This window comes from Rhamphochromis sp. 'chilingali' (genome assembly GCF_963969265.1).
Source record: "Rhamphochromis sp. 'chilingali' genome assembly, chromosome: 4".
NCBI lineage: Eukaryota > Metazoa > Chordata > Actinopteri > Cichliformes > Cichlidae > Rhamphochromis > Rhamphochromis sp. 'chilingali'.
In genome coordinates this window covers 4,053,031-4,074,175 of record NC_137948.1, presented here as the reverse complement: position 1 = coordinate 4,074,175, position 21,145 = coordinate 4,053,031, and the positions used below count along the sequence as shown (strand labels likewise).

General features: G+C 39.2%; 1 protein-coding gene across 1 annotated transcript in view; it reads left to right on the top strand.

Moving 5' to 3' along the window:
• The window catches only part of dnah6 (dynein, axonemal, heavy chain 6), a 52,903-nt gene that overhangs the window by 17,226 nt on the left and 14,532 nt on the right, over nt 1-21,145 (top strand). Inside the window, exons 28-61 of the mRNA XM_080881478.1 lie at nt 90-254; nt 594-704; nt 852-977; nt 1,105-1,260; nt 1,986-2,147; nt 2,520-2,657; nt 3,381-3,548; nt 3,679-3,827; nt 4,565-4,672; nt 5,001-5,127; nt 5,262-5,474; nt 5,566-5,787; nt 5,991-6,113; nt 6,714-6,896; nt 7,214-7,357; nt 7,819-8,040; nt 8,826-8,973; nt 9,417-9,574; nt 10,616-10,747; nt 11,130-11,301; nt 13,086-13,232; nt 13,354-13,427; nt 13,533-13,687; nt 14,641-14,872; nt 14,958-15,110; nt 16,385-16,525; nt 16,976-17,218; nt 17,430-17,597; nt 17,725-17,960; nt 18,416-18,560; nt 18,748-18,864; nt 19,885-20,008; nt 20,145-20,341; nt 20,690-20,893. Coding sequence (XP_080737604.1) covers nt 90-254; nt 594-704; nt 852-977; nt 1,105-1,260; nt 1,986-2,147; nt 2,520-2,657; nt 3,381-3,548; nt 3,679-3,827; nt 4,565-4,672; nt 5,001-5,127; nt 5,262-5,474; nt 5,566-5,787; nt 5,991-6,113; nt 6,714-6,896; nt 7,214-7,357; nt 7,819-8,040; nt 8,826-8,973; nt 9,417-9,574; nt 10,616-10,747; nt 11,130-11,301; nt 13,086-13,232; nt 13,354-13,427; nt 13,533-13,687; nt 14,641-14,872; nt 14,958-15,110; nt 16,385-16,525; nt 16,976-17,218; nt 17,430-17,597; nt 17,725-17,960; nt 18,416-18,560; nt 18,748-18,864; nt 19,885-20,008; nt 20,145-20,341; nt 20,690-20,893 — 5,463 coding nt within the window. The remainder of the gene's footprint in view (nt 1-89; nt 255-593; nt 705-851; nt 978-1,104; nt 1,261-1,985; nt 2,148-2,519; nt 2,658-3,380; nt 3,549-3,678; nt 3,828-4,564; nt 4,673-5,000; nt 5,128-5,261; nt 5,475-5,565; nt 5,788-5,990; nt 6,114-6,713; nt 6,897-7,213; nt 7,358-7,818; nt 8,041-8,825; nt 8,974-9,416; nt 9,575-10,615; nt 10,748-11,129; nt 11,302-13,085; nt 13,233-13,353; nt 13,428-13,532; nt 13,688-14,640; nt 14,873-14,957; nt 15,111-16,384; nt 16,526-16,975; nt 17,219-17,429; nt 17,598-17,724; nt 17,961-18,415; nt 18,561-18,747; nt 18,865-19,884; nt 20,009-20,144; nt 20,342-20,689; nt 20,894-21,145) is intronic.

Sequence of the window (21,145 nt, the reverse complement as noted above, 5' to 3'; positions counted from 1 at the left end):
TCAGGTGTCAATTACAAAATAGTATAATAAGCACAAGAGGTGTAATCAAATCCTCAACCCTAACTGATTCTGTGGTTCTGTGCTTGAAGGTGGGTTTGGCTAAAGGTCTGAAAGCACAGGGAAATGTGGAAGACTGGCTTTGCAAAGTGGAGGAGGCTATGTTCTCCTCACTGCGACAGCTCAGCAAGGCTGCCATTGTAGACTACCAGAAGAAGTCTAGAGAGGAATGGGTGGTGGCAGGACACCCGTCACAGGTACACAAATACACGAACACACACACACACACGTGTGTTAAAGGAAAGTTGGGTGCTAGAGCCTTTTAGACTTTCGAAGGAGCACAGGTGCATGCTATCCTGTGTATAGTCATTTATTAGATTGGCACTGGAACAGATCAGGAAATCATTACTACTAAATTCCATTTTATAGGTATATTAACAATTAGCACTGCATAACTGTTTATGAGTCAACCAGACTCTTGCTGTCATATCTAAAGCTTTCATAGGTTTCTCAATTTATTTATATACTTTTTTGATACTTTTTGCTCAGTTTTGTTTATAAAAGATTTAACTTCACTTTGTCTTTATGCCCACCAGGTGGTGCTGACCATATCACAGCTGATGTGGTGCAGGGACATGGATGCGTGCCTGGAGGGAGACCATGACCATTTTGCTGCCTTGCAGAAATTTGAAGGCACCAACTTTGAAGTAAATCACAGTACAGATTCTTTTACTGCTTCTTTAATTCTGTGGTTACATTTTAACCTCATCAAACAAACCTGGACTTTTTTTGCTCTTTAATTTCAACGTTATAACCCAAGGATGCTTGCTTGATTATGTTTCTGTGCACTCCAGAGACTGAATGCCCTAGCAGCATTGGTACGAGGACAGCTCCCTGCTTTACATCGTAATATCATCACAGCCCTCATCACCATTGATGTTCACGCTAGAGACATAGTCACTGATCTAGTTCGACAAAAGGTACAACAGTGTAGTGTTAGCGGGACACTGACTATAGTTACCTGATTTTTCCTGTGATCAGTGTTATAAAAACAAAAACAAGTTAGTAACAAGTCACCACCTTCAACTGACTTAAGGTTTTCTTCAGGTTGACAACAGGTCCAGCTTTGAATGGCAGAGACAGCTGCGCTACTACTGGGACATGGACCTTAATAACTGTGTAGCCACAATGGCACTGTCCACTTACATTTATGGCTATGAATATCTGGGAGCTTGTCCTAGGCTGGTCATCACACCACTCACGGTAATGGAGAATATAAAACTACATTCACACAAATGTAGAGTTCCAGTTGTAAGTATATTTAGACTGTTCTTCAATTTTGTGTGATACTTAAATAAAAAATGTCTAAGAATTCAATTTTAATTTAATTTAGCGCCAATTCACAACAACAGTCACCTCAATGTGTTGTAAGGTAAAAGTAAGACCCTATGATTTTATAAAGGAAACAATCAGATGACCCCTTTTAGCAAGCGTTTGGTGACAGTGGGAGGAAAAAGCTCCCTTTTAGCAGGAAGAAAACTCATGTAGATCCAGGTCCAGCGAGGGGCAGCCATCTGCCATGATTAGTGGGGGGTGAGGAGAAGGAGAAAGCAGCGGAGAGGGACAGGACAGAAGACACTGTGGGAGAAGGAGGCAGAGTTTAATGATTAAATGCAGGAGTGCTGTAAAAACACAACGGAATACATACAGTCAAACGGGCCACAAAACAAAATACTAGCAAAACCCCCATATGCTACTGGCAATAACTTATCATTAGAATCAAAATACAGATTATATATCCAAAACTGTTTAGATAAATGTAAAAATTAGTTAGAAAAACTTACACTTGGCATATTTTTGTAAACACTGTTTTATTTCATTTAGACTTCTTTAAGTGTTAGTTGTTTTATCTGTCATCTTTTTAAATTCTATAGAAACATGGATCCTTTTCTTCATTTTTGTGTTTCTCTGTCTGCCTTGGGACGCAGGACCGTTGCTACCTTTGTCTTATGGGAGCTCTCCAACTGGACTTGGGAGGTGCTCCTGCAGGGCCGGCAGGGACGGGCAAAACAGAGACCACAAAGGACTTGGCAAAGGCGCTGGCCATCCAGTGTGTGGTCTTTAATTGTTCAGATGGACTGGACTATAAGGTCAGCTACAAGGAGTTTTATGAACCTAGATCGCTTTTTTGTCATTGCTAGACTACACCTGAAATAGATTACAGCTGGACAGGTGCTTGGAATCACTGTGACCAGCATAAAGGGCCGTTTCTGGTATTTTATAAGCCTGTTTATGAACTGCAAATAACTTTGAACAATGCTTTATGTCATCCATTAAAGTAAAATTACTGATGTCCTATTTACAAACACAAAAGATGTACAAAATCCTCTTTGAATAATTACACTTAACAGTGGAATTGAGTATTTGCCACTATTTGGAAGATAAGAGTAGTAACTACTTTTCAAGTCTTGGTATTCCACACATAATATCTGTTTTTAATGAATCACAATATTCTTATACAGATGATGGGTCGGTTCTTCAGTGGGCTGGCACAGTCAGGAGCCTGGTGTTGTTTTGACGAATTTAACAGAATCGACATTGAAGTGTTGTCTGTCATCGCTCAGCAGCTCATAACCATAAGAAATGCCAAAGCTGCTAAGGTATACAAACACATGCACACAGTTTTGCAAGAAAAAATCGGCTGTCATGTCCTAGAGTCACCTCACATAAAGTTAAATATTTCAAGTCTAATTTGTTGTTTTGATATTTCTGGCTTTTGATTTACAAAATACAAATTAGTAAAAGTTTAATTTAATTTCAAGTTTGTTATAAGTTACTCAAATTTGAATTGCCACCAGGTTGAAGACACCGAGTGTATGATCACGTCCATTTTTACCACCATTTCCTCCACTGATTTCGGGTGTTGGTGATAGTTGGTCCACTGTGTTTTATAAAGGCCAAAGTCAGATTTTAGAGTATTTCACCAACTGCTGACAAGCTGTATGGAGGTGCCAATTTCCTTTTCCAGTAGAAATAATTACCTGCCATTATTAATTGCAGTGCCAAACTTACTAGCAGATGGATTGCTGGCCATATTATAACTCTCCTTGAATAGCCATGGGTATTACAGTAGATGGGGTGTTGTCAAGAGGAAGATACAAAAGACTGCACTCACACTTTTTTTAACCCTTATTTAACCAGGAAGTGGACATCTTAAAGAAATACAGAAATACATTTCTGTATTGTAAAGCCTTATTTGATTGCGCTTAAGAAAAATGGATGGATGGATGGATATTTCACTTTATCCATAGTGAGTATATAGTTTAGGATAATAAAGTTGACCTTTTACTAACAAGAGTGTCTCTTTTATCTTTGTTATGTAGCTGTCAAGGTTTCTATTTGAGGGCCGGGAGATCAAGCTGGTGATGACATGTGCTGCATTCATCACTATGAACCCAGGCTATGCTGGAAGAACAGAATTACCCGACAACCTTAAAGCTCTCTTTAGACCAATAGCAATGATGGTTCCAAACTATGCTCTTATTGCAGAGGTAACTTCCAGTTTGTGTGTTTATGTGTCTTATTCTAAATTCTCTGATATTTCTCCACAGAATAAGCTATCATTTTCCCTCTTTTATTGACTTAAGCTCAGCTGCATTTGTTTCTCTGTTCTCCCTCCAGGTGATTTTGTACTCAGAAGGATTTGAGTCTAGTAAAACCCTCGCAAGGAAGATGACCCAGATGTACAAGCTGTGCTCAGAGCAACTGTCCCAGCAGGATCACTATGACTTTGGGATGAGAGCTGTCAAATCTGTCCTGGTCATGGCAGGGTCAGAGCATTACACGGACACATATGCATTGAATAATCAGGGCAGACAACCATCTTCTCTGAAATGTCTTTCTGTGACTGCTGTGATTTTAAATAGTCTCACACACATATACATGGATATGTTTAGCATTTACCATTTTGTGTATTCTGAAGCTACATGTACATTATGTTTACTGTGACATGTTTCACATTTTAAGTAGATAATTTGCTTTTCAAGACAAAGTGCTGCTGTCCACAATAAGACCAGTGAAACTGGTGATACTGGTGATTACTCAGATTAGAGGCTAAGAGCTTAGGATCAGAATCAGACTTTATTTATCCCCAAGGGGCAATTAAGAGCTCCTAGCACTTCCTCATTTAAACTCTAGTTCCTCTCTGAAAAAAATAATTTACATTTATTTTATTTATTTGATGCTTGTCATAACAAAGTGTTTGAAACACATGAAGAGACGAAGAAATGACACATTTTGTAATTACAACTATTTAAATGAACTACTTTAGAAGAGATGCTCATACTGGTTCTTTAACCATGCGGGTTTCCTTTTATATTTTATCAATTTTTTGTGAATATGACCAATATGAAGATAAAAGACAGATTTTAGGATGCCCATTACTAACACATAACTATTTTCATTGTATAGCAATTATTTGAAATCCTGGAGTGACTCTGCAATATTAAATATAAAAAAATGTTTAGGTCACAAAGAAATCCATATAATTTTTAATGTTTGCTCATAGGTCACTGAAGAGAGAGAACCCTCACCTTAGTGAGGATGTGGTTCTAATTAGAGCACTGAGAGACTCCAACCTGCCAAAGTTCCTCACTGATGATGCCGTGCTGTTTGGGTAAGTCTATCTGACATTGTAAGGGACTGTTTCTTGCTCTGCAGCATAGGGATTTATACATTTGGCTGCGAAAGATCCTTATTACAACCCTGGGCGCAGACACAAATCCTTTTGGGGTTGTGTCCTCTGCCAAATTAAACATGTGGAGCTACCCACCGTGGTGAATAAGGGAGCAATAACTGAAGTAGCTTTGTTATTTCTTGTTAAACTGCACAATAACAGTAAGAACATTAAGTTCTAAAAGTAAGAGTTTGTATGGTACCTCTTCTTTCTTTCTTTTTATATATCTGTATGTTTATGTTCATGGCAATCTTCCATTCCTTTCCAGTGGTATCCTGTCAGACCTGTTTCCTGGTGTTTGTATCCCTGAACATGACTATGGTGTGCTACACTCAACCATTGTGGAGTCTCTGGTTAAGCGAAACCTTCAACCGTTGGATAGCATGACTAAGAAGGTAGAGTTCAAGTGGAAAATATTCCAAGACAGACACTTCAGCTCAGTTAATTCCAGCTGCAGACGTAAATCTTTTTAAAAGATCAGAAATATTTTGAGTATTTAAAAAGCCTGTTCCTCTTATCTTCCTATTAGGTGATCCAGCTTTATGAGACCATGTTAGTTCGCCATGGAGTTATGTTGGTTGGACCAAGTGGTGGAGGTAAGACCACTGTCTACACCATCCTGGCAGACACTCTGGAGACCCTCCATCTCAAAGGACACCAGGCTGTCAACCCCTTCTATCAGCCTGTCAAGACCTATGTGCTCAATCCAAAATCTGTCTCAATGGGAGAGCTCTATGGAGAGGTACAGCACACAGGAGACTAAATCTGACATCAGCAGTATTTCCTTTTCTCTCACTGCAATTATTTATTTAACTTTTGTGTCAACCTCTCAGATTAATACTTTGACATTGGAATGGCGTGATGGACTGATGGCACTGAGTGTCCGTGACGCAGTCAGTGACACTAGTGATGACCACAAGTGGGTTATCTGTGATGGACCAGTTGATGCCCTTTGGATCGAGAACATGAACACTGTATTGGATGACAACAAGATGCTCTGTTTGGCCAACAGCGAGCGAATCAAACTTACTCCATCCATACACATGGTGTTTGAGGTTAGAGCCAAACAGAGTGAAAGTGGAACTGGATCACTTTTGTTGACAGTAAATTGGATTATAAATTAATTTGCAGGGTCTTAAACATGAGCTCAAGAATAAACATTTAATGCTTTACTAAGAATATGAAGCTGGATTATAATGGACTCTCTTATAATAGGAGCTTGTAAATCTTAAGTCGTCTTCATAATGTGTATTTGCAGGTTCAGGACTTGGCTGTGGCATCTCCAGCCACAGTAAGTCGCTGTGGAATGGTTTATGTTGATCCTGATGAGCTCAAGTGGATGCCCTACGTGCAGACATGGATTACTGGGCTAGGGGACAGGGTATGTGCATGTTATATCTCCAAATTCTAGATTTCTCTTATATTATACAGATAGGATCTTAAGTATTTTGACAGCTGCTCCTTTGCTTCTCCATGGAACTGCGCAGCCTCCTTTATGGGATTTTTAGACAAAATCCATCCTGTTCTTCCTGTCCTTCAGTGTAACCAGGTGTTGCACCTTGTTGTAAACCCTCTGGACTTATACTGATATGAAGATATCTCTTGATTGCTGACTACTGCAGTCATATAGCCATTATAACTAGTAACAGATGCAACATATTGTATATAAAGTTAGATCACCTAAAACTAATTCCCTGTGGAGAAATGCATTTAAATTTAAATGTATTTTTATTTTTTATCCCTATAGGTTAATTTTTACATTGTAGTCAAATTGTTGTTTTTTTGCAGTGCATAGTTCTTCCCTCTTGATGTCAGTCCTACCTCTGGGCATTAAGAAGACTATTACTAGGGAGTCTAAGCCAAACTAGCAAGGTTACTTTATAAATTGTGTAGATAATGTAAATGCATGACTCTGCATACACTTAATATCCTGCTACAAGCTTCTCTGTAAACCTCATTTAACTTTCTCCTGTCTCTCCAGCTTCCAGACCCAGTGGGTGCATACCTGATGGAGATGTTCAAGCAGTACGTGGAGAAAGGTCTACAATTTGCGTCCAAGCATTGTGTCCAAGCAATTCGCCAAGTGGACATCAGTAAAGTCAGCACTCTGTGCTCCTTGCTGGAGGCTCTTCTGCTGGGTAACGGAGGACCAGACCTCAAGATGGTACATTTAACACAAAATGTAGCTGTCATGTTTAGTCCTTTTTTTGTAGGATGCATCAAAAGAATCAGTCATTTAGTTCAAACAACAATTTTGCAAACTTGACAATGAAATAAAAAAAGTTAATTTTTTTCCACAAAGGAAAAGCAAAAAATGTACAGGGAGCAACTTTGGTTAAACCAGCAATGCGTTAAAGATGAGAGTGTGCTACTTCTGTTCGACAAGACAACGCCATAAGTTATATACATGCTTCTTGTAGAATTATTGACTTACTCACCCATGTTCTTACTTATTGATATGTCTTCTTTTTGTGGTGGCAGAATCCCAAGCACCTTGATGGTGTACTATGTCAGACCTTCATATTTTGTTATCTATGGGCCGTAGGTGGCAATCTGACTAGTTCTTACTGGGATGCTTTTGATACCTTCATCAGAGAGCAATTTGAAGGCAACAAAAATGCAAAGGTATGCAGCTGTGACCACCACACCTACAGAAATGGATGAGCTGTGAGGATAATGCAATCTAAATTATTTATTTATTATAGAACAAAACTGGGCAGTTTATTCAAATCGGTCAAAATTCATACACTTGTATTCAATGTATATAAAGTGGAATAATTTAAGCTGTTCACAGAGTGCCGTATCAAGCTATGTTAATGGAGCATTGACTGGAAGGAAAAGTGTATTAAGAATTCCAGATGTGAAACCGTAATTTGAACTTAACACACATAGGCACTCACATCCACACAAAGAATTGTACAAAGCAACACTTCACCAAAACTGCTGTTACCAAAGCTATTAAACAATGTGAGTGAAACTGAACATTAATGATTTAATGTTTTTTCTAGCTAATGGCATTTGGGCTGATACTTAATAAGACACCTAATAATTTTGTAGTAAGTTTTTTACATTTGTGTGTTTTGTAGCTCCCGACGTGTGGTACCTTGTGGAGTGTCTACATGAATTTTAATCACAGGGATCTGCAGTTATGGACAGCTATAATCCCTTCATTTAAATATAATAGGGAACAACCTTTTTTTGAGATGCTGGTTCCCACTACAGACACTGTTCGCTATGGATATCTGATGGAGAAACTGCTATCCGTGCGCCGTTCTGTACTCTTCACTGGTGACACGGGAGTGGGAAAGGTAAAGAATCTTAGAACAGATAATAAACGGATGACAAAGGGTACATTTTATAAATCCAAAGCTTTTCTGATATTAAATGGTAAAATGGTAAATGGTCTGTATTTGTATAGCGCTTTTACTTGGTCTTAAGGACCCCAAAGCGCTTTACACTATACACAATCATCCACCCATTCACACACACATTCACACACTGGTGATGGCAAGCTACAGTGTAGCCACAGCCGCCCTGGGGCGCACTGACAGAGGCGCCCCAGGGCATACTTGATGATGCAAAAAGAACAGCTGAAAAAAAGCACATACGTCTAGGATACTTCAGACTCCTTTTTGCACTTCATAAACAAAGACCCACTGCATGTGTTGCAGATGCCTTGCTACAGCCACACTTAGCTTTGGACAGAACGCTGCACATACATGTCATATTTTGTTGAGATTTGGTTCTGTGTGATTTGTGGAACAAACATTCCCATGCTTTTGGCATGACATATGTAGAAGGTTAATTGTATATATTAGTGCCACTGTTTATTTCATTCACCTGAATGACTGTGTGTACTGATGGATCTGGCAGTTTCCACTAAATTACTTATTATGATGGTGACGTATTAATAAAATGCTGAGGAGTTTTAGAGGGGAAATAGCACGAGTCTGCAGCAATGCTTAGTTATAGTTTCATATCCAAAATATCCATGGTGCTAAAGCAAAGGTAATATTTTGGTGTTGCAATTTAGAAAGGAATGCAGATATCAAAATTTATATGTGAAAAGTAATTGATGAACATGTTCTTGCAGACTGTGGTGGCCCGGGGCCTTCTTAACAGGATCCAGGAAAGTGCAGGATATCTTCCTGTCTTCATCAACTTCTCTGCTCAGACCTCCTCTGCCCGTACACAGGAGATCATTGAGTCCAAACTGGAGAAAAAGAGAAAGAACATTTTAGGTAAAAGAGCAAGTTTGGCAATGACAACATAAAAGCAAACCCAAGAACCATACATGTTGTGTCAGACTGTCATATGCATTTGTTACAATTGTTTGCACCATCTGGACAGCAATGTAGCTGAAAGGAAATCCTTTGAGAAACTCCAACTGATGAAGTTTTTCAGACAAAAGCTACCATCTTATTGTTTGAATTATAGGTCAATGCTTGTCAATGACATGTCTTCAGGGTCTAACTTACAGATAACACATTAAGAGGCCTTTCTTCAGCACATTCCCAAATTGTTCTGGAGCTGCTTAACACAACCATAGAGTCGCTTCCTTTCCATTAGTTTAACAGTTGCTTCCACTATTCATCTACACATCTACTGCCTGGCCATTCATCCAATAGTGCTTACACATTTACTTTTTTCTTCTTGAATATTTATTATTTTTCTCTCCATGTAGGTCCTCCAGGAAACAAGAAGTTGGTGGTCTTTGTGGATGACTTGAATATGCCTAAGCTGGACAGTTATGGATCTCAGCCTCCTATAGAACTCCTGCGTCAGTTCCAGGATTTTTCTGGGTTTTATGACAGAAACAAGTTCTTCTGGAAGGAGATCCAGGTATGCAAATAAGATGAGCTACACTGTAATGAGACATTAAAATATAAATGTGCGTGTGCATATGTGAGACTATGGTTGCAGTTGAGGTTATCTATTTTAGACTTTTCCAAGCAGTTTAAAAACAAAACCACAAGAAGGAGCATTTTCAAATTTTCAGATTTTAGAAAGATTATGGGGCATGTTTCCTATAAGTACAAGCACGTATCTAAAACAAGGGTAGGACAGTTCCACTAGCACAGCTGTTCTAGACTAGCTATAAGTTAATTGCTCATAAGTCTTAACCTTTTGTTTTTAGTGTCTGTACATTCTACGTTCCCATAAATATTGCCTACAAGTAAAGACAAAATCATTCTAGTCTGAACTACTGTGGATGTTTTCCCCGTGTTCAGTTTTTGAGCACAGTTAAAAACCTCATTTGTTCTGTTTGGTGTTTTTAATGAATACTAAATCCTTTTATGTAGGAAACCCAGTCATCTTGTGGGCTATTTGTTAGCTTTTTTATTCGCCATTTATAGAATGAGAATCAGAATCAGAATGTCTTTAGATTAGATTAGATTAGATGAAACTTTATTAATCCCTCGGGTGGGTTCCTCCGGGAAATTCCGTTTCCAGTAGCAAAGCACCGAAAGAAGTTGCATGTTACAGATACATTAAGGGGAATGAGAGTAAGGATAAATACACCATATATACACATATACACATGTATAGATACAGAATATACAATATGGATAAATAGGATTGCTCATTTGAGTGAGTATTTATTGTCATCGTCGCAGGTACAACGAAATTAAAAGTGGTCTCTGATCAGTGCATCATCCATAGAATGTTTACTACCTTAACTTGTGCTATACAAACACACATATACACACAGGCACAACTGATTTTAGAACATTTCTGTACTGTCCTTAAATGCCCCACACAAGGAACCCCTCTTCTTAAATGGAACATTTTATTGTCAATGGTGACATGTCAGGAAAAAGTAACATACTAGCATTTTATCCGCTGTTTAGTAGTCCCTTTATTCTGTCTTTTTCTTCTCAGGAAATGACCATTACAGCAGCATGTGCTCCTCCAGGAGGGGGGCGAAATCCTGTGTCCCCCAGATTTATTCGCCACTTCAGCATGTTGTGCCTGCCAACACCCTCGGACACCAGCCTCAAACAGATCTTCAAAGTCAGGAGTCCTCCAAAATACTGACACACACACACACACACACACACACACACACACACACACACACACACACACACACACACACACACACACACATACATGTAAAGAATTACATTTTAGGGAGTAGTGTTTACAGTTCAAGATATATCATGTCCGTGCTTATTTATTATTATTTCAAGTTAATCTTGACAGATTAAGAATCTTTATTGAGTAGTCTGTATGTGTTATGTCCATGAACTTCTCTCTATGAGATGTTGCGCTTACTTTAAATGTTTTAATTTTTCCATTTCCTGCTCCGCCAGTATATGTAATTTTCAGTATACCCCTCTTCATGCCCTCTCATTTGTGTTACAACCACTTTTCATACCCAACCTCCTTCCAGGCTATACTGAACGGTTTCCTCAGTGAGTTTTCCCAGGCAGTGAAGGACTGTGCCGGACAGATTGTGGATGCAGCTGTGGAGATTTATAACTGTTTAAGTGTGGATCTGCTGCCCACCCCGGCCAAGTCCCACTATGTTTTTAATCTCCGGGACCTCTCCAAGTGTGTCCAAGGTGAGTATTCCTTTGGTCTTTGGCTGCTTTTTCATTCATTGGCAATCCAGTCCTTGTATCTGACTATTTTCAGAGAATTATTTTCTTGGTTTGTTAAGTGGCTTAACACTGACCTGTGAACCATTCAAGCAGGAAAAACGCCCCTAACTGAAGAGCTGAACCAGCACAAGTCTACACATAACAAACTTCACAAAGAACCAATTTCAGATTGTATCTTCGGGCACTTTGTTACTAGCAGCCTGTTGCAAAAACTCATAATTTGTTGCCATCTCTTGAATCTATGAGAAATGCCAAAAATAACACAACTTGACCATCATAAAATTTTACTTTTACAATGACAAGGTGAGTCGCAGATTATTAACCGAATTTGACCTATCTCAGGATGGTGTGCCCTTAAATAATCTGGGGAAACAGGACAAGTAGAGCACAAAAGAACAACCTACTTCAGATATAAGATAAGATAAGATAAGATAAGATAAGATAAGATAACCTTTATTAGTCCCACACGTGGGAAATTTGTTTTGTCACAGCAGGAAGTGGACAGTGCAAAAGTTATGAGGCAAAAATTAGAATACAATAAGAATAAATACAGTACACAACTGTACAGAATAGAATAAAATAAAATACTATATACAGTAGAATAAAATAAAATAAATATACAATAAGATAAAAATAGAATACAAATACAAATACTATATACAACTGAGTAAAAATACAACGATGACAGAAAGGATTATTGCACTTAGTATTATTGCATATGTATGGATGTGTGTGCTTGATCAGTTAAAGTCTTTATTATGGAGTCTGACAGCAGTGGGGAGGAAAGACCTGCGAAATCTCTCCGTCCCACACTGTGGGTGCCGCAGTCTCCCACTGAAGGAGCTGCTCAGTGCTGTCACAGTCTGCTGCATGGGGTGGGAGATGTTGTCCATCAGGGATGACAGCTTAGCCGCCGTTCTCCTGTCACTCACCACCTCCACTGGGTCCAGAGGGCATCCTAGAACAGAGCTGGCCCTTCGGATCACCCTGTTCAGTCTCTTCCTGTCCCCAGCAGAGATGCTGCCGCCCCAGCAGACCACGCCATAAAAGATAGCAGAAGCCACAACAGAGTCATAGAAGGTCTTCAGGAGTGGGCCCTCCACTCCAAACGACCTGAGTCTCCGCAGCAGGTACAGCCTGCTCTGCCCTTTCCTGTAGAGGGCGTCTGAGTTATGAGTCCAGTCCAGTCTGTTGTTCAGATGAACACCAAGGTACCTGTAGCTGTCCACAGCCTCAATGTCCATACCTTGGATGTTCAGTGGTTGCAGTGGAGAATGCTTGTGCCTATATAGTATCTAAATGTCCTTAAGAAATAGAAAAAATATGCAGGAAAGTCCTGACACAGGACCTGAGAGATGCATTTCAGAGCAACACCCACACAGTTTTTATCAGAAGTGGTCTCGTTGGAAGGGTGGGTCTCAAAAAAATTCCGTTTTAAGAGAGGGAGAAATAGTTAAGGTTTGCTAAATTACACAAGAACTGGATTCCTCAGAGTTTGTACCTTGACATTATTGAAGTAGTGTGGGATCATCTATACAGGGAATAGAACAAGAGGAAGTCAAGCTATAAATAAGAGCTTTGAATGTCTTCAACAAACCTGAAGAACTATTCCTGAAGACTACTTTCAAAAACTGCAAGAAAGCTTACCTAAGGGTTCAGACTGTGTTGAAGAATAAAGATAGTCTTACCAAATATTGATTTTCAAGCTTGTTGTGAGTATATAGATTCTCTCTGTTGATTACCAGGCATACTGCAGTGTGAGCCAAGTCAAGTAAGAGACAAGACCCAGATCTTTCGCCTTTTCTGCCATGAATGCCAGCGTGTATTTCATGACCGACTCATCAACACCCAAGATAAGACCTACTTCAACACCATCATCTGTGAGATGGCCAGTAAGAACTCTCACAGTCCAGCCTCTGACTTTATTTTCTGAATGCTCAGTTAATTGTTATCAGCTCAAAATCTATATTTTGGCTTTATGGGTTTAAGATAGACCTCTCTCTTTTTTGCCAGGGCGATATTTTGACATCCACTTAGAGTCTTCACATTTTGTGTCTCATCCCATAATATTTGGGGACTTCATCAAGGTCAGGTTTTCCTCCAAGCAACTTATTTACAGGTCGACACAAAAATACTGTACATTATTTACTGATTTGCAGTTTTGTTCTGTGTCCACCTAATCATCCACATAGATGCATGCAGAAAAAGAAGATCGCCTGTATGAAGACCTGACAGACATGAATAAGATCCAGACTGTACTTCAGGACTATCTTGATGATTACAACATGACCTTCTCCAAGGAGATCAAGCTGGTTTTCTTCCAGGATGCCATTGAACATGTCTCCAGGTGAGTGAATTTAACTTATAGTTATAGTTTCTTAACAGGTAGTTGATTTATTTTAGCTGTAGTTGGGACAAACTGAGTCACCCAAAGGCAGTAGCTGTCACGGTTTGCCGGGGCAAGCCGTGTGGAATATGAAATAGGACCCAAAATGCGGCAGCTCTGGTGCAGATGAGTGTTTATTTACAGGGGTGTGAGTACAAACAGCAATGGCGACAAAACATGAAACCGGAAACCTAAACTGGGTAAACTAATAAGACAAACCAGAATGAGGATGCAGGGAGGTCCGGAGAAATACATACAGGGAGAGCGAGGGGAAACAACACAGACGAACCAGCAACTACTATGACAGAAGACACAACTTAAATACACTCAGAGAACACAGGGGGATTACATACAGGTGGGAACACAGCTGGGAGTAATTAACATGACGAGACTAGGGAGGCAAACTGAAAACACTCACATAAGACACAGACCTTCACAATAAAACAGAAACTTACACATGAAAGGACACAAACTAAGAAACGCGGACTAGATACAGGAACACACGGGCAGAACAGAGTAAACACTAACCAGAGGAAGAACAGAACCAAAATCGCGAAGAGAAAACACAAAACGCTGGGTCAAAAGGACCCAGGATCATGACAGTAGCAATACGAGTGATTGTGTTTTATTGGTTTTTAAAATAGAACATGCAATGACTGTGATATGGACTGTAAGGATCATTTATCCATAATAATAATTACTTGCATGTCTAATTAGTAGACATACCTTCCACATAAGTAAAATGCAGGCACTCTTATTTTAACATCAGTAATAAAATGTAACTGCACATCTTCTGATTTTTTTTAAAGGTAGTGTCATATCAAGTGATTTGATCTGATTATAGCTTGCAGTACATTTTCTAAATGACACGATGCATGTGCCATATGGAATGAAATAATCTTATTATTTTTTAGGATTGCTCGTATGATTCGCCAGGAGCGAGGCAATGCCTTGTTAGTCGGGGTGGGAGGTACAGGCAAGCAGTCACTCACTCGCTTGGCAGCCCACATGTGTGGGTACCGCTGCTTTGAGATTGAATTGAGCAGAGGGTACAACTATGACAGCTTCCATGAAGACTTGAGGAGGCTCTACAAGATGGCTGGTGTGGAGGGCAAAGATATGGTGTTCCTCTTTACAGATACTCAGGTATTGCAAAAAGATTGCAACAAAAGTACTTACAGTATTTAAGTTTCTGTGTACTTACTGTGTTTAACTATTAAATCTGTTGTAGATTGTAGTAGAAGAATTTTTGGAGGATATAAACAACATGCTAAACTCTGGTGAGGTGCCTAACCTTTTTGAAAAAGACGAGCTAGAACAAGTACTTGCTGCTACCCGCCCTAAAGCCAGAGAGGCTGGAATCAGTGAAGAGAACAGGGATGAGGTATGTACGGTACTTATGTAAATACATAAAGTGTAGAAAACATGTGTCATTTAAGCAGTAAAGATTAAATACAGTGTCAAGTATATCTACTTTATTTGTGAGAAAATAAATGAATTAAAATTTTCTGTGAAAGTTAGGATAAAGTTACAGTCAACAAAAATTAACAAATACAATCTCGACACAGAACTTTGTTTTCGGATACTACCCAAAATTTTAACAAATTAGAAAGTGGGAAGAACGTGGAGTCATGAATGTTCATATCCTGAAAAGTGTTGTTTTCTAATCGAGTGGCTTTTCTTAAATGTAGGAAATCATTCTTTAACTACCAGATATAATCACTTTGTTAGGATGCCTGGGTCGTTGACCCAGGGGTTTTGAGTTTATGATATTATTTATACTTTCTAGTCTTTGGTTTCTTTGAGTTCTGTCTTATAGTTTATGTCTCTGTCTTCTCTAGCTGCTCTGTCTCCCCTGTCAGCTGTATCCCCTTGTCTAGTTCGCATCTCTGTGTGTCCTTAGTGGCTATATCCCCGTGTCCAGTCAGTGTTTGTGTCTGCCCTGGTCCCACGTCTCTGTTCCCTCTGTTGCAGTGCGTGCGAGTCTGTGTCTTTGTTCAGTCTGTGTTATGTGTTTCCTGTTTTACTTTGAAAGTCCATGTCTGATGTTAATGTGTCTGGTGTTGCTTCCCCTTGTCTCGTTAGGCCTGATTTGCCCCAGCTGTGTTTCCCTCCTGTTATTCATTCCCTGATTGCTCCCTCTGTGTATTTAAGCCCTGTGTTTCTCTGTGTCCGTGTCGCGATCTACCGGTTACTTTGCTGTGTGTTTTGTCAATCCGCTGGTGTTAGTTTATTTTTGAGTTTTTCCAGTTATGTTATGTTTGCGTTCAGCATTAAAGCTGTTTTGGTTAAGTTCTGTCTCCGGAGTCTGCACCTTGGGTGCCGCACACAGCCGACACCTAACACACTTAGTGTTTTCAGCAACAGTACATAGATCTGCAACAAGATAAACAAAATGAAATTAAACATTAATTTCTGATATAAGAGAAGTATGATGAAGCCTGACCTTTGTGAGTTGTTTAAAGAAGATAATAAACACCTAGCAAAGCATCTGAGATTCCCACTATGGGCTAAAATTTCCACAGACTGTATAAAAGCAGACAGTTAAAATCAGTGTCCCAGGCAAAAGGAAAGAACACATGAGAGCTGATGCTATTTGCCTGTTGTGATCTTCTATGTGTGTGTGTCTTTTTTACGTGTCTGTGATGGTGCATTCAGGTGTTCCAGTTTTTCATCTCCCGTGTACAAGAAAAACTACACATTGTGCTGTGTATGAGCCCTGTGGGCGATGCTTTCAGGTCCCGATGTCGCATGTTTCCTTCACTGGTTAACTGCTGCACTATTGACTGGTTTCTGCAGGTATGCTGATATAACTCTGTTTCTCTGATATATATGAATCACTCAGTATATACGTCACTACCCTTGTCTATGGAATCACTCTTGTTCATGTAAAATATTTCTAATATAACCCTTTTTATAACACCACCGTCCCTTTAGATTGAATTCTTTTTCATAATCTATAGCTTTAAGGTAATCCTATTCATGTCCCTTTTTATAGAAAAAAAATTGTTTCATCATCGTCATGGAAGTTGTAGTTTCTATATTTTTTAAAACTTCTTTTGAACTTATTAGTTTAAAAAAAACTTTTTACAATTTCTGTTTTTAAATAAATGTTTTATGTCCATCTGCTGGCGCTCTGCTGAATAACTGTTCAGTTGACAGGAGCTAAAGGTCAAAGCTTCAAATTGTTGTCCTCGCTGCTAACTTTATGTCACTTTCCTCTCTTTCGCTGTTCTTTCTGGTGCTCAGTGGCCCCGGGAGGCGCTGCTCTCTGTCTCTGAGGCCTTTTTCCAGAATGTGGACTTTGGCAATGAGAAGCTAAAACAGAACATCTCTGCGATGTGTGTCGAGATACACGTTAGTGTCGCTGAAATGGCTGAGCGCTTCTACTTAGAGCTGAGACGCCGGTACTACACCACACCTACCTCCTATCTAGAGCTTATCAACCTCTACCTCAGCATGCTTGGCAACAAGAGACAGCAGTTAGTTCTGGTATGTCAACACAATAATGGGCAATTTTTCACATATGTTGTTGATGATGAATTGTTACCTGATATTGTGTAGGAAAAATAGCAGCTAGATACATTAGCTGGTGGTGAGTGCTAATAGTCAGTTTTATTTTTACTGTGACGGTAATGCATCATGAGTTGTTATGTTGATTATATCAAACATGATAATTATTTATGCGTGTGTTACTGTATAGGCCAGGGATCGTGTAAAGAATGGTGTCACTAAGCTGCTGGAGACCAATGAGCTTGTAGACAAAATGAAGGTGGACCTTTCTGCTCTGGAGCCAGTCCTCAAACAAAAATCTACTGATGTTGATGCCCTCATGGAGAAATTGGCTGTAGATCAAGAGAAGGCTGATGAGGTCTGTCTGTGTTTTATCACAAAACTTTCAAAAACCTGTCTGATGTTGCCTATATTTCAATTATAAATCATGGTAACTCTTTGTCATTACTTCATGAGCATAACTAAAATAATTCTCCTTGTCACAGGTACGTAAAGTAGTAAAAGAAGATGAGGCACTGGCCCGAGTTAAGGCTGAAGAAACCCAGGCCATTGCAGATGACGCACAGAGGGACTTAGATCAGGCTCTGCCAGCTTTAGAGAGTGCCAACCAGGCCCTCAGATCTCTTGACAAGGCTGACATCTCTGAGATCAAGGTGTTCACTAAACCCCCAGCCCTAGTGATGACTGTCATGGAGTCTGTCTGCATCTTGCTTGATTGCAAGTGAGTGTGCACTATTTTCTTTAAAAAAATAATAGATAAATAAATAGCTTCTTAACATGATATACTTTTATTAGGTATCCATCCTGCACTGGTGATGGTTTCTAAAAGTGCAGTTCTTTATAATGACAATAATAGAAACACAATAATGTAATAACTTTATCACTCCTTCACTTCACCGGGACTATTTTTTCAATCTTATGTATTTTGCATTTAACATTAAACAGAGATAACTTGAAGATTTCACCATTCACTAATCTACTGCATTGTTGATCTGAATTAAATCTTCACAATATCATATCCTCTTTAGGATTTTGAAACTTGCTGTTCTGCCCAAAGAATTTTCAGTACTTTGAAAAGATCAACTAATGTCACGGTCTAATGTATCGAGCAACCGTGACATTTCTTTAGTCCTTATTTGTTAACAGTGTCTCACTAACTTTCTTCTCTCCTAACAGACCAGACTGGCTAAGTGCCAAGCAATTACTGGGCGATCCCAACTTTCTCAGGCGTCTGACAGAATATGACAAGGACAATATCAAACCTAGGATCCTGCTGAAACTACAAAAATACATCAATGACCCTAATTTCATGCCTGAAAAGGTCAGTTTGGATATTTTGGCAGATTAAAAAATGTCATTGTACAAACAGAGCCAGTGAAAATAACAACTTCTTACTGTATTATTATGACTAAACATGTGGTTTTCAGATAGTATAACCTATCAGAAATTCTGAAATGTTTCAGTATGTTTTTGCTTGGCCTAATTTCTTATTGTGTCGCTCTTGTTAGGTGGAAAAGGTATCAAGGGCGTGCAGGTCCATGTGCATGTGGGTCAGAGCTATGGATCTGTACTCGAGAGTCTTCAAAGAGGTTGGCCCCAAGAGAGAAAAACTGGCCAAGGCACAGGTCAGTTACAGAGTGCATTGTTGGTGTGCCGTCATTGTTAGCTGAAGCTGAAATAAATTCATGCTCTAGGTTTACCTCACTAAGGAAAAGTATGTTCTTACAGGCTTATTCAAATGTAAATTATTAAGTGTTTCAAAGTAATTATAAGGATTCAACCTGTAAAAAAAAATAACAGATTTGTCCTGTGGGAGCCCTGATTTAGGGTTTTAACATTATCTATCAGAGTTGTGTTAATTTTAGCCACATCATACAGGTTAAGGGGGAAAATATAATTTAGATATGAAATAGTTTGTAATATTTTGGGGTTTTTTGGTTTGTTAATAGTGTTACACTAAACCAGGACAAAAAATATCTGCATTTGTGGGACTATGACTGCTGACATTTAAGTAAAATGTTGATCTAAACATTATTTCTTCTTCATAAACATAAGAAAGAGTTAGTGTCATCTGTGTTACCTGCTATATATAAGCACAAAGCAACTTAGTGTCTTTAGCAGACATATTACCAATGCACCAGATCGTGATAGAATGATGAGGTCTAAAGAAGGAGATGATCAGTTTGACGCTGTTCACTAGTGGATCATGAATCACAGTTTACATAATGGAAGTTTGTAAGCTACCCAGTCTAAGATGGGTCACTGCAAAGCCAAGTGTTGGTGGTGGTCTTCAGCTCTCTCATTAGTGTTTTATTCCACTCGCTGTTTCAGATTATTGGGGAATTTTAGAAAATTTAAGGCAGGAGACTCTTATTTTCAAGACAAACGCATTGCTGGATTTCTATGGGCTTGTAGTACTGTAGCTAGAGCTATGCAGCTTATTGCTTTAAGGAGCAGTCAAGATTTTGGCCAGAGTACGTTACAGCACTAAGTCTGATGTGGGTTTGGCATATGTGCACTAAACTTAATGATGAGAAATAAAAACCAGACCAACACGTACAGTACTTCCAAATATTGCTTTAATGATTCCTGTATGATATTACCCTACCATTTCCCTCTTCATCTGTGCTTACTCATTTGTGCAGGAAGAGCTGGATGTGACCATGGCAACCCTAAAAGAGAAGCAGAAGAAGCTTCAGGAGGTGGAGAACCAGATCAAAGTCCTGCAGGAGCAGTTTGATAGCAGCATGAATGAGAAAGAAGATTTGGGTGAGAGTTGTGCCAAAAAGTACAACATAAAATATACTCTGTGAAATAAGTTCTACCATCTGTCTTTTATTAAATGTTTGATGTACCTTGCTGTCTTTGGCTTGCTAAAATTCTTTCTCTTTCTTTTTCATCAAAGTTAATACGATGGCTCTGACACAGGCCCGTCTGATCAGGGCAGGGAAGCTAACGTTCGCTCTTGGTGACGAACAAGTGCGCTGGGAAGAAAGTGTAGCCCTGTTTGAGCAAGAGATCATCAATGTTGTGGGAAATGTCTTCGTTGCAGCTGCTTGTGTGGCATATTATGGTGCATTTACTTCCCACTATAGACAGCTGGTAGGTACAGGTTTATTCTGTGCTTTTTAAGGTTTTACAGGCTGCTCTAACAAAGAATTAGCAGCTTGTGCCTTTAGTATGAGTTTAGTCTAATTTTTGAAAATCAGTAGAAAATAGGACACTACATAAGACAAACAAAAGCTGGGCCCAGTTTTCTCATTACTGCTATTGTGCTCAGTCACACGCAATCCCCACTATCGTAATGGCCTTACACCTTGTTTGTTTTTATTATAAGACAGGAAATAACATGTAGTAATAATAAGGGATGAAATGAGGAAAACAGTAGAAACTCTGGAGGATACAACCTGAGTTGTTGTGCTTGTGTGCGCTCTGTTTCCCTCTCACCAGCTAATTGACCAGTGGATAACGCAGTGCCAGAACCTGAACATCCCAATCAGTTCCACTTTTAGCCTGATTAACATTCTTGGTGATCAATATGTCATCCGCCAGTGGAATGCAGAAGGTTTGCCTCGTGACACTGTTTCTACAGAGAATGGCATCCTGGTGACTGAGGGCCACCGGTGGCCTCTTATGATCGACCCACAGGATCAGGTGAACTAGAAACAAGTTTCCAGCAGCATCCATGTAGTGCCGATAATTCCAACACTGATTACTTTATGAATGAAATGGGTTATTTTTTTTAACACTTTAACTTCTCAATTATCTGTATAATCCCAAGTCATTAATATTCATTTCACACATTTATTACACGAGAACCTTAATTTTAAAACTAATTTTGATTTTGAAAATAGTGGTATACAGCTGCATAACAAGGATAAATAAGTTTAAATTCGTTCTTACAAA